Source organism: Calonectris borealis, chromosome 12 (assembly GCF_964195595.1).
Source record: "Calonectris borealis chromosome 12, bCalBor7.hap1.2, whole genome shotgun sequence".
Classification (NCBI taxonomy): Eukaryota; Metazoa; Chordata; class Aves; order Procellariiformes; family Procellariidae; genus Calonectris; species Calonectris borealis.
The window spans coordinates 21,893,048-21,905,826 of NC_134323.1; the positions used below are offsets into that span (position 1 = coordinate 21,893,048).

At 66.7% G+C, this 12,779-nt stretch overlaps 1 protein-coding gene across 5 annotated transcripts in view; it reads right to left on the bottom strand.

Moving 5' to 3' along the window:
* Nucleotides 1–12,779, bottom strand: part of LOC142087402 (protein CBFA2T3) — a 305,429-nt gene that overhangs the window by 23,813 nt on the left and 268,837 nt on the right. Inside the window, exon 1 of one of the 5 annotated variants that reach the window (XM_075161628.1) lies at nucleotides 6,906–7,268. The exons of 3 other annotated variants lie outside the window; for them this stretch is intronic. In XM_075161628.1, the coding sequence (XP_075017729.1) occupies nucleotides 6,906–6,975 (70 nt within the window). In that variant the 5' untranslated portion in view covers nucleotides 6,976–7,268. Of the gene's footprint in view, nucleotides 1–6,905; nucleotides 7,269–12,779 lie in introns of those variants that run through there. One more of the 5 variants, XM_075161629.1, reaches the window with a different exon arrangement.

Genomic DNA, 12,779 nt, shown 5'->3' on the forward strand with positions numbered 1-12,779 from the left:
CCGCTGTTGCACTGCTTGTGCTGGGGGAGCATGAAGGTCTTGACAGCTTTTGTACCTACACCAGCTGGCACGGTGTGCGCACGCTGCGCAGCGTCTGGGCAGCGTCACACACCCTGCTGCTGTGCTCCCTGAATGCGCTGCCTGCCTGCCCTGCCTGCACTTCCCAGCCTGAAGCACTGGGTTGTCCCCGTTCCTGCCCCTCCCTGTGCTGCCCTCATCCCCTGCGGGACCTTTCTTGAAGAGCCTCTCACAGGTCAGTGTCATGGCCCCACTGGCACATCCCCACCTGCAAGGGCCCATGAGCAGCGGAGGAAAATCCGCCCCCGTGCACAGCTGCACGCCCGCCCTGCCACCCCCCCGGCTTTGCATAGGCAGCACCGGCTGGCACATGCAAATGCCGGCGGTGCATGTGCATTTGGACACGCGGTGCATGGTGCAGTCCCTCACTGGTGCGCATGTCAAGGCATCGCAGAGCACCAGCCATCACCGAGGCAGCCCGAGAGCGCTCCCAAGGCAGAGCCCCAGCTTTCTGGGGTGTCAGCACGGGGCTCCTTTGGGCTCTGGCCGCTCACCAGGAGAGCAGGGCCCTGACCACGGGGGTGACCGCGCTCTCAGCCCAACAGGCTGCCCCACACGTCCACCCCGATGCAGCGCGAGCCGTCAAATACATTGCAAAACCCGCCTGTAAATGCCCAGCTGGGGCTGTGCCACGAGCCCAGCCAGACCCCGGCCGTGACCGAAGCCATCCCCGCCGACCTGCCGACACCCTGCCCATGGGCACCCGCAGGGACCTGCCGGGAAAAGCTGCAACCTCCCCGGCTCCTGGTTAATTTGGGGTGTAGAAGAAGGATGCTATCAAATACCTGGCACTGGCCAAGGTGGTCAAGCTGAGGCCAAGCCACGCGGCCATGAGCGCACAGCGTCTTTGCAGCGAAGGCAGATGCAGCCAGGCACAGCTGCCCTGCCGGGGCCTCCACGCGGGCAAGAGCTGCCCGTCCACCGGCGGGACAGGCAGGCAGCAGCACTGCAGCACGCATGGGACAGCGTGGGCAGGAGAGAGCCACGCCGCGTCCCCCCCGGCAGCGTTTGGGTGGCGGGGTCTGCTTCGTTTCTATTCCGTGCACGCAGCCTGTAATTTTGGTCTATTGAAGTCATAATTCACTACTGTGAAAATAAACATTTGTGTTAGCTCGCTTTATTCAGCGGGCCTTGTCTGAATGTTAATAATTCCCTGCCAGTGTGCTTGCACGTGGCCTCGGCCGCTGGGACAAAGCCTGGGCACCCTTGGCCGTGGCCACGCCCGTGGCTGTGGCCGTGCCCGTGCCCACGGCTGCCTCCTTGCGTGCTTGGGGTAGGATCTCACCATCCCTCGCACGCCATCCCCGGGGACCCCTGGATCCCCCAGAGAGGAGATGGGGAGAGAAGTGCCACGTAGCGCTAAGCCGGGGGTAACGTGGGAGCTGCCACAAGATAAAGGTAATATAAAGGTAACATTTTGAGCAAAGCAGCTTGAGTCCAGCACCTGCTCCGGACCCTTCCCTGCCCACGCCTGTCCCTGGTTTTGTTTGCTTGGGCTGTTTTGTGGGTGCTCCCACCTGCAGCGGGGATGCCCCAGCACCCGCCCTGTGCCATAGCCCAGCTGGGGCAGGCAGGAGGACGCCTGGGCCACCCTCCAGCTGTCCCCATGGCTCTCCTGTCCCCATCCCTGTCCCCGCTCAGCCCCCAGCCGGGGCAGGGCTGGCCCCAGGGCTCCCCAGGTTTATCCCTGCTGGGTGCAGGGGGCTGGTGCTTCCCCTCGCATTTGCATCTTCCCAGCCTTTATCTTTCTCCCAGTCTCTGTATTGCTGCAATTACAGACACTTTAAAACACAATGATCTGGCTGTTAGCGTGATGGATGACAGAACCTTTCTGTCTGGTTTAAATCATTGCCGAGAGTGAGCGAACTTCCCCGGGTTAACCCCTTCGTGCCCCCCCCCGCCCGCTCCCTGCCCAGCCCGGGCTGGTGGCTGCTGGCTGGTGCTGCCATGTGCCCCATGGCCACGCGTGGGTCCCACGGATGGGAATGGAGGGGGGGGCCTGGCACCCCTGGGGTCAGTGCTGGTGGGGAAGCAGCCCCCATCCCTCAGCTCCCCAGGTGCATGGGGCGGATGCGGCGCAGTGGGGCAGACGATGGGACCAGCCCCGCTTCGGCAGAGCCGGCGGCCCTGCTCGGCTGCGGTGGGAAAGCAACGGCCGGGCCGGGAGATAAGCGCCTGCCAGGGCCCGATAGGCTGCCTGGATCCAGCCCAGCCCAGGGCCTGGCAATCCGTCCCCCGGCAAATCTGGAGCCGGGGCAGGATAGGGCCCCGCCGGGTTCCCACCCGGCAGAGAGGGTGGAAACTCCTGTAATGACTCGGTGTCAGTCACGCCGGCGCGTGATTGATGGCGCAGCGTGCAACAGCCCGACGCGGGGATTAACTGCACATGTTATGGCAATTCGCGCTCCCTTTGTTTTGAGGAGCCGGCATCTCCTGCCGCCGTGCATCCTGCCCTGCGCCCGCCGCTGCCTGTCCCCCCTGCTCCCACCAGCGCTGCCCCCACGGCTGTCTCAGTCCCACGGGAGGGTGTCGGTACCGTCACCCATCACTTCCGCTCACGGGTGCTGGCCGACCCGCGGGGAGGAGGGATGTCCTCCATCCCTGCTGGGTGTGCATGGGGAGAGGCTGCAGCAGGGCGGCTCGGGAGCTGCTGAGGACCTGCCCCCGGCGAAGGGGGTCCCTGAGGCACAGCTGGGGCCTGGCACGGCACACGCCAGCAGATAAGGTGCTCACTGAGGGCAGATGAGGGCAACTGGCACCAACCCTTGTAGGAAATGGTCACCACCACGCGCCATCCGCGTCCCGTATCTGCCCGCGCACATGAACCCCTGCCCGCTATCGGGGCTGCGCACGCGGGCCGGGGGCAACGCGGTGGGTGCCGCCGGCTCACGCTGCCACCGGGGCAGCCCCAGCCCTGTGCCCCACTCATGGCTTTCCAGCCACCACGGTGTTGGGGTCCCTTTTCACACCTCATGGGTGCCCAACCGTCAGTCCTGACCCACCGCCTCTCTCCCCGTAGCTCTTGCTCAGCCCCTCACCCTGCATCCCGCCGGCACCACGTTGTCCCCCTTCTCCCAGCTTTCCCCAGCTCCTGCAACCCGGGCTCTGGCTCAGCCCCGTTGCTTCCCGGCGTGCCTGTGAGAGCTGATTGCTATTCAGGCTGCGTCCCCCCTTCGCAAGCCTCAGGCTTTTTAAAAAAGCCCACGGTGTTGGTTTATCACACCTTCCCCCTCGCCGCGCTGGTGAGTCATCCCCTCGCTGCCAAGCCACGCAGCCGGGAGCCCTGCCGTGGGTAGCACCCGTGGGCGCCCGCAGCCCCTCCGCATGCCGTGCCAGGGGTCCTGCCGCGGCCCGGCTCTCGCGGGAGGCTTGTCTGGAGGTGAAGGCACCGAGCCGTGCCGGCGCTCAGCCCCTGGCGTGCCACAGGTTTCCTGTGTCACCCCCAGCGAGTCTGTCTGTCCGTCTGAGTTTCTCGATCTCTATCCGCTCCCTCTCGGGAGTAGAGCATCCCGGGGTGCCTCCCCGCGGTCCTCGCTAGATGTGGCTGTGCCAGCGGTGCCTGCCCGGCACAGCGCCGAGCAGAGCTGGGGGACGGCGAGGGGCCGGGTGCTCGCAAGCAGCCACAGCGATGCAAAGCCCCACGTCGCGGGGGGGTCCCCATTTTGCACAGGGACCCATTTGCTCAGAGCATCCCCACGGAGATGCCGCGCTCAGGGCCGGGAGCTGCCGGGCTGGGAAGGGTCGGCGCGACCGTGGACAGTCCCATTGCCCTGGCTGCGTGCACGGATGTGGTGGTCTGAATCTCAGCGCCTAAATCCATCCCGGAGCGAGTGCCGGGAGCTGGGCTGCAGCCCCCAGCGCTCTTCCCTTGGCATTTTACTTGCAGCAGGAGCCCTGGCTGCTGCTGCCTTTCCCTGCGCGTTAGTTCATCGGGGAATGCGCGGGGGAGATAAGGGGCTGGTGGGGAGCCAGCGGCCGGGGAAGACGGCTCGCCCGCCCGCCGGCTATCGCCTGTCGCAGCTGCATCCGCCGCGGTGACATCTGCTCGGCAGGAAGCGCCGCTCACCAGCCTTTCTGAAGAAAGGGGGTTCGTTTGCGCCTGGCTTCCCTCTGCACCCACTCACGGGGGTCCCCGGGCTCTGGGCCACCGAGCCGCCCCAGCCCCTCGCTTCCTCGGCTGAGGGCTGGAAGGAGCAGCCCCTCGGCCGTCGTCGCCACGAAGCAGACCCAGGGGCTTTGTGGCTTTCACACAACTTCCATGAACATTAGAAGAAAAAAAAAATCCCGTTTTCCTGGCTGACAGATTCGTTCCTGCTTCGTGGCATTCAAAGGGAAATCGGCCCCTACTCCTTATCATCCCGGCTCGCCCTGTGCTGCAGGCTCTGAAAAATCACCGGCTTGGCTTAAACACTGGGAGACTTCGGGATATGGCACCATTCCTCTGGGTGCTTTAAGGTTTTGGGGCTGCTGGGGGCCAAGTTTCCAGCTTTTCTTTGCCACAGGGAGTCTGGAAACTGTTTTAATTTTGAAACGGAGACTGCCTCGTGCTGCCCTGCCTCCGGGAGCTGGTGCTTTGGGGTGCATGGAGATGCTGCTGGCACCCCCATGGGAGCAGCGCCCAGCGGCAGCACCGGCAGCAAGTCCTGCCAGCCTCGTCCTTGGCCAGCCGGAATTTGCCAGCAGATGCTGAGCAAAATCCCCCGGCTGCCCCGGCGAGCACAGCTCACTGGGAGGGCCACGCACCCCGCCGCAGTGCAGAGGGTCCCTCCGGCTCCTCCAGCCCCTCGCCCGGGGAGCTCCCCCCTCCGTGGCACTGCTCCCCTTTGCAGGGCTGGGCAAGGGGAACGGCGGTGCTGAGCCTCCGCGAGAGCCATGGCCTCGGGGCCTGGCCCTTAACGCTGCCTGGGGATGCGAGACCTGCATGCAACGCCTGGGCCTGGGGACACGAGAGCATCTCAGCCCCGCCATGGCACCACGGCCGCCCCCCTGCCCCTCGGGGTTAGCCGCTGGGGTTAACAGTGGGTTCACACTCCCCTTCTCCTCCCCCAAACCACGGGGTACCCGGCTGTTTGCCAGCCCTCCCCATCCCACAGGCTGCAACTGCCTGCACAGGTCTCTTTAAATGGGAATTTAATTAGCTTGCATTGCACTTCCAACACCTCGCATCCCTGCAAAAATCAATCGGAGCTAGCGGGAGGCGGTGCGGGGCAGCCTGCCTTCGCTCCGGCACGCGGCTCGGCCCGGGAGCAAAGCCCTCAGAAACCCCCCGGGGCCAAAATGCCCCAGCACCGGGCTCCGGTCGCATGGAGGTCGGCGCCGATCCGTGCCGTGCCACGGGGAGCCGCAGCCTCGAGACGGGGAGGTCTGGGATTCATTACAAGGTCCAGATGCAGCGGGGGACGTTGCGGCTGTCTCTGGCCACCTGCATCGTTTCCAAGTTCCCAGGCTAAAAGCAGGGCTTGTTATCAAGAGCAAAAAATGTGCCACCTCTGTTGTATTTCATTTCCCTTTCTCCACCTCTTCCCTGCCCGCTGCGCATCGGAGATAACAGCTCTCCGCGCCGAAGCCGGAGTGCGGGACAGGCAACGGCCTCGCCAGCCCTATCGCTGCCTCGCCGGCCGCAAGGAAATCAGGAAGTTTGCAGAGATATTTGGCCAACAAAATAAACATTTCTCCTGCCAAGAGCCTAACCGGCAGCTCAGCCAACCCGCAGCAATCTGCACGGCTCCCCTCGCTGCAGCCTTCCGGTCAAGGGTGCCCGCCGAGCCGCCGCGGCAGCGCTGCGCCCGCCCGGTCCCCGGCGCCTTATCGGTGGGTGCCCCTCGCCCGGGATGCACCGAACGTTGCTGCTGGCAGCGGGTCTGGGGGCAGGGACCCCAGCACAGCTCCCACCCGTGACAAACCGGCACGGCACGATGGGTGCAGCACCCGGGGTGCACCCCAAACCCTGCCCTCGAGCCTGTCCTCGCTGTGTCCCTGACCCACAGGGTGGGTGCCAGGACCCGGCAGCGGGGCAGGGGGCTGCGGCCGGAGCGCGGTGCCAGTGGGGAGAGGGGCGTGCGAGGGGAAGCGAGGCAGAGGGCCAGTATTGTTCACTCGGGGCCGACAAACGCCGGTGACTCAGCCGGCAGCCGCTTTCCTGCCCGTGCCAGGCACAGGCCCAGCAGGAACCCCCTGGGACCCCCGGAGCTGCCACAGCCCCTCGGCCAAGGCGGGGCTGTGGGTGCCCTCGCCCTGCGCACGGCTGTGCCGGTGCCGGGGGGATGTTCCGGCACAGGGCCGCGGGATGCCCCGGCCCCGCGGAGCCTCCATGCTGCCACGCTGCAAGTGAACAGAAGCACCTGGAGAGCCCGCGGGGTCGGATCCTGACCCTGGTGGCACAAACCTGCTGCACGCAGGATCCGGCTGCTGCCAGGGAGCGAGCGTGGGAACGCGCTCCCGAGCTGCATGCGAGCTGCTGACCCGAGAATCAACGCAAACACCCAGTAAACAGAGGAATTAAACCCTGTAAATAAAACCCAGTCGTGGCCGATTACTCATTACGGAAAGGTTAATTGCAGAGCGGGCTCCAAACAGGTCCTTGTGCCGGTGAGCCCACCGTGCCCCGCGGTGCTGGTGCTGCGGGCTCGGCCATGCCCTGGCTCCCTGCTCCCGCCAGCCGGTCCCCATGGGGATGCACCGATGGGCACCGGCCGCTGCCACCCTCGGGGAGCACCTGCCCGCCCGAGGCTGCGTGTGACATCGGGGCAAGTCACCTGCGCCACGGCACGGCACACGGCACGGCCACAGCCACCCGCCGCCTTCCTCCCCTGCTGCCTCGGCCTTACCTTGGCCGGTCCTGCCTGCCGCCCTGGCCCAGGAGGGGTGGCCGTCCGGCTTGGGGGGTCCCCCGGGCATCCCAGGGGACGGGTGTCAGCACCCCAGTCCCGCGAGCCTCACAGGGGCCGGCGCGGCCAGCCTGCTCCCTCGTGTTGGTGCAGGAGCCGCGCCGGGGAGAGGGATGCTGAGCACCGGTGGGGCACGGGGTGCCCTGCCCGCTCGGTGCCTGCCCTGCCGCCGGGGCCGTTCATGTGACGGCCGGGGCCGGGGTGGCAGCGGAGCCGTGTCCCATGGCGAGGGGGAAGGTGAACAGCTGCCGGGCAGCGATAATGCGGCGGGTGGGGGGAGGCCGGGCAGCTGCGCCCGCGTCCTTCCCCAACAGGAACCATCTGCGACCAAGCCCAGCTCTGCCTTCCCTATCAGCCATTCCGGTCTGACTTTCCAACAACTTCCCCTTCGCGCCGGCTTCACTTCCTCACTGCGAGGGGCCGGCGCGGTGCAGCTCGGCACAGGCAGTGCTGTGCAGCATGGCAGGACCAGCACGGTGCAGCACGGCATGGCACGGCTGTCATGGTGCACCTTGGCACGGGCGGCGTGGTGCAGCATGGCACGGCAGAACCAGCATGGTGCAGCACAACATGGCTGTCAAGGGTGCAGCTCAGCACAGGCAGCACCTGCAGCATGGCACGGCATAGCCAGCATGATGTGGCGTGGCATGGCATGGCTCTCAAGGTGCAGCACTGCACTGGCAAGCCAGCGTGGCACAGATGGCATGATGCAGCCCAGCATGGCATGGCCGGCATGATGCAAAACAGCGTGGTGCACAAGGGCGTGGGAAGCGCAGTGCAGTATGATGCAACCGGCACAGCATAGCCGGTGCAACACGGGGGTAGCTGCAGCACAGCATGGTGCAGCCCGGCACAGCGTGGTGCAACCCCACACAGCGTGGTGCAGCCTGGCACGGCATGGCCACTGCAGTATAGCACACCATGGCCAGCACAGTGCAGCCTGGCACGACCAGCACGCTGCAAGTCTCGCCTCCCTTGCTGCAGCCCTGCAACCCGCTGGCCCCTTTGCGTGGGGACGACCATGGGGATGGGAATGTCCCCTGGCTGCCACTGCCCTCTCGAACCGCAGCTGCCGCAGCAGCACCATGCACCAGCCAGCCAGGCTCCCTGCCACTGCACCAGCCTGGCTCCAGGCATCGCCCTGGCCTGCTCGGCGCTTGGGATAACCCCCCCGGAGCGTGCGGAGCCCCCCCTTTGCAGTCCCTCCCTGCACCCCCAGGCCAGCCCTCCCCGCGCCGGGGCCCGGGCTCCCCGACCGCCACCAGCGAGAGAAACAACTTGTTAGAAAACCGAAAGGCAGCTCCGGGCTGCAGGTGGGAGGGAGGAAACGTGTCCTAAAAATACAGCAGTGCCTGCGCGGTCCCCGATGGCGGCTGAGCAGATGGCGTGTCTCGGCGGCCACCTGGGCTCCCGCAGATGGTACCTGGGGCTCCCCGCTTCGTGCCCCCAGCCTGGGGCTCCAGGGGGGGGACGGGGAAGGGACAGTGGGGTGTAAGTGGGAAGGAGGGTCCCAGGGTGCAGGGGTGCTGTGCTGCGGGGCACAGGCTGTGGGACAGGGCGGGGCGAAGCGGGGTGTCACTGGCAGGGTTTGCAGCGTCTCTGCCCTCCGGGTGCAGCCCGGGGCCCCAGGGGATGGCGAGCACAGTCTGGGTGCTGCAGGGAGACAAGGGGAAGCCCCGGCATGGGCCAATGTGCTGGGGGAAAGGGCCACATGGCTACAAAGCACAGCCCCTACCCAGCCGGGGTGGCGTGCACCCAGCCAGGCTGCGCGCTCGAGGGGGGGACGCTGCAGCTACCCCCAGCAAGCCTCTGCCCCGGACCCGCATCCTGCATCCCTCTGCCCCTGACCCGCATCCTGCATCCCGGCGATGCTGAGGGATCCCAGCTCCATCCTACCGGCCCTGGAGATGCCCGTGCCCCACTGGTGAGGGCAGAGCAGCCCGGGCGTGTGGACTGAGGACTGGCAGAGGTTTCGGGAGCGCGTGGTGCAGGGAGGGGAGGGCAGCCATGGGCTGCAGGAGGGTTTCCATCCGTGTTTCATGCTCTCGCCTCTTCCCCTTTTGTTTCTGGTGGGATGGCCCAGGTGGGCTTGGCATCGTCGGCTCAGGGTTTTGCCAAACCACCCTGCGACGAGGGTCAGGCTCACCTGCAATGGGAGACGGAAAGCGCACAGGGGATTAAATGGCAGCGGCTGCTCCTGGGGAGTGTCCCGGGGCAGTGAGTCAAAACCAGAGGGTTTCAGGGCCGGCCAGGAAAATCCCACCCAGCTGCGGCCCCGTGTCCCCCACGTCACCTGCGGCGGGAGGGTTTTCTCTGCAGGCAAACAGGCGAGCACCTGCCCGCGCAGCTGCAAGCACCAGGCACCAGCGGCACCGGGCTGCCGGGGGACGGGGAATGCCCCAGCGTGGGGGGAACCCCTGGGGACCCCGGGTCTGCCCTGGTGTGGTGGGAACCCCTGGGGTCACAGGGTCTGCCTTGGCGTGGGGGGAACCCCTGGGGTCCCGGGGTCTGTCCCGGCACAGGTGACCCCCGTGCCCACCCTCCGGGGAGCCTGCCGGCGCTCCCAGCCAGTTTCTCTCTGAGTCAGAGCCGCATGCTTGCTGCCGAGCAGAAACTTCCCCCCCAGTAAAGGAGAAGCAGGACGGGCTCCCACCGCCCCCACGCTCAGAGCAAGAGGGCAGCAGGAAGGCAGAAACCCCGGGGGGCAGCCGGGGCCCCGCTGCCGCGCCCGCCACCCGCCTTCGCACTTACCGGGGCCGCGCCAGCCCCGTGCTCGGCAGGGCACGCTTCCCCGGCCCCCGGGAATGCCCCGGCGGGTGCTTACTTGGCCCCGCGTGCTGCCCGTGCCCATGCGCCCTACGGCCTGCAGCACCCTGCTGCCCGCAGCACCCCGCTGCCCACATGCCCCGCTGCCCACAGCACCCCACTGCCCACAGCACCCCGCTGCCCACACGCCCTGCTGCCTGCAGCACCCTGCTGCCCACAGCACCCCGCTGCCCACACGCCCCGCTGCCCGCAGCATCCCGCTGCCCACAGCACCCCGCTGCCCACATGCCCTGCTGCCTGCAGCACCCTGCTGCCCACAGCACCCCGCTGCCCACACGCCCTGCTGCCTGCAGCACCCTGCTGCCCACAGCACCCCGCTGCCCACACGCCCTGCTGCCCGCAGCATCCCGCTGCCCACAGCACCCCGCTGCCCACATGCCCTGCTGCCCGCAGCATCCCGCTGCCCACAGCACCCCGCTGCCCGCAGCACCCCGCTGCCCACACGCCCTGCTGCCTGCAGCACCCCGCTGCCCACACGCCCTGCTGCCTGCAGCACCCTGCTGCCCACAGCACCCCGCTGCCCACACGCCCTGCTGCCCGCAGCATCCCGCTGCCTGCAGCACCCCACTGCCCGCAGCACCCCGCTGCCAACACACCCTGCTTCCCGCAGTACCCCACTGCCCACAGAACCCCACTGCCCGCAGCACCCCACTGCCCACATGCCCCGCTGCCCGCAGCACCCCACTGCCCACACGCCCCGCTGCCCACAGCACCCCACTGCCCGCAGCACCCCGCTGCCCGCAGCACCCCGCTGCCTTCCCCTTTCCGTTTGAGAGCGATGCGGCCAGCCCAGGCGGGGAAACCCGCGGCGAGAGGAAGCCACAGCAATGACCCGTGAGCAAAACACCACCGGCAGCTGCCGGAACCAAAAAGAGACCATCGCCTCCCAAAGCGGGTGCTGCCTTTTGGGGCGGGGGGGGGCACGGCCCTGGCCTGCAAGCATGTGGCTGGGATGGGGCTTCTATACAGCAATGCCCAAATCTGCCTCTTCCACCCCGGGGAAATGTGGATGTGGGAGCAAAGGCAGGAGCTGGGGATGAGGAGAGCAGCAGCCAAGCCGGGGAGACGGGAGCTGCCGAGAGTTCACATGAAACACAAAGATGAATTCTTTAAGGAAAAAAAAAGGAAAAAAAAAAAAAGAAAAAAAAAGAAATCAAAGGGATGTGGAGAGGGAGATAAGAGGGAAGACAGAGCAGGGAGACGGAGGGAGCGGAGAGGACGCGGGCAGAGGGAGGCAGGAGGCGCGGGCGGAGGCGAAGCCGGGGAGCCGGGGGAGCTGTCTGGCGCGGTCCCTATCGGCTCTCTCCATCACGGTAGCCTAACCTCAAGTAGTTTTTCACTGAGATTGGAGTGATCAGGTAGGGCTGCCCTCGCAGGCAGCTGCAGGGCTGTGAATAAGCACCTGCTTATCTCTGCCCAACGGCTGTGCGCGGCTGCAGATTGCGGGGAGGACGGGGAGCTGCCTGCCGGCTGCGATTTCCATATCAGCGCCCTGCAGCCGCCTGCACCAAATAAACACAACAGCCCCATGGACAAAAGGTTAATTATCAATTTTCAGAAAGGAAGAGAGAGGGGAGGGGGAGAGAGGAGCAGAACGGCCGTCACCAGCCGCGGGGATGTGCAGCCGACCCAGCCGGGTGCTGGGCTCTGCGCCCCGGGCACAGCGTCCCCAAGCATCCCCGGGGCTGCGCCGGCACCTCGGGGGTTCAGGGTGGGGGACAAGGGATAGGGACGGGGACAGGGATGGGGACGGGGATGGGGATGGGGATGGGGACGGGAATTGGGATGGGGACGGGAATTGGGATGGGAATGAGGATTGGGATGGCGACGGGGACGGGGATGGGGATGGGGACGGGGATGGGGACGGGCATGGGAACGGAGACGGAGATGGAGATGGGGACAGGGACGGGGACAGAGACGGGGATGGAGATGGGGATGGGGATGGGGGTGGAGACAGAGATGGGGACGGGGATGGGGATGGGGACGAGGATGGAGATGGGGATGGAGTGGGGATGGAGATGGGGACAGGGACGGGGATGGGTCTGTGCATGCACAGGGGCAGTGGGATTGGGGGGACATGTAGGGGGAAAGGGCCCCTCACAGCCCCCCACCTCAGCCCTGTCTGAGCAGGGGCAGGGCTGGAAGAAGGCACACATGCTCCTCCTCCTCCTCATGGGCATGCAAGTCCCTGCCGGCTCCGCTTCCCACAGCCACGTTTCTGCATTCAGCGCCTTCCTCCTCTTATCAGAGAGGCTGCGGGCCCCCAGCTTGGCCGGGCCACGGGGCTCAGGGCGAGATGGGGAGGGAAGAGGTGCCCTGTTCGCCCCAGCCCTGCGGAAAGGGAGAGGCGGGTGGTGATGTCCCCCCCTGCTTCTAGGGTACACCAGGTGAAGCCATCGGGGACCCTCATGGGCTCTTAATCTCCGTGCTTGGGATCGGGGCTTGCCCCTTGCTCCTGCCGCTCAGGAGCGGGACGTTAAATGGGGCTGGAGGTGCCATCCCCCACCCTGCGCCCAACGCTCGCTCAGGAAGGGCTTGGTGCCATGGGGCTGGGAAACTCCTCTCCCGCCGCAGCCATCCCCGCACCGGGATGATTTTCCCATCCTACAGCGTGGTCCTACGCTGAGCCCACCCCAGCCAGGGAGCACAGCCCCACGTGTGCTCGCAGTGCTCCCGGCTCGCACGGGGAGACATGGCACCCGAAAGCATGGCACGGGGCGGCAGCTGCCACACCGCTGGGAAGCCTCGAGCCCACACGGTGCCAGGTTTAGCCACCGACACGCTCCTAAAAATAGCCGGGAGCCGGGAGGCTGGCGAAGCTGCATCTGCTGTGACAGGGGACAGACAGGGAGCTCCAGCTCTCGTCCCGTGGGGCTGGGGTGCACGGGGCCGGGGTGCATGGGGCTGGGGTGCATAGGGCTGGGGTGCCTGGGGCTGGGGTGCACGGGGCTGGCCCCAGCATTGTTCAGCTACAGGAGTGCTTGGAGC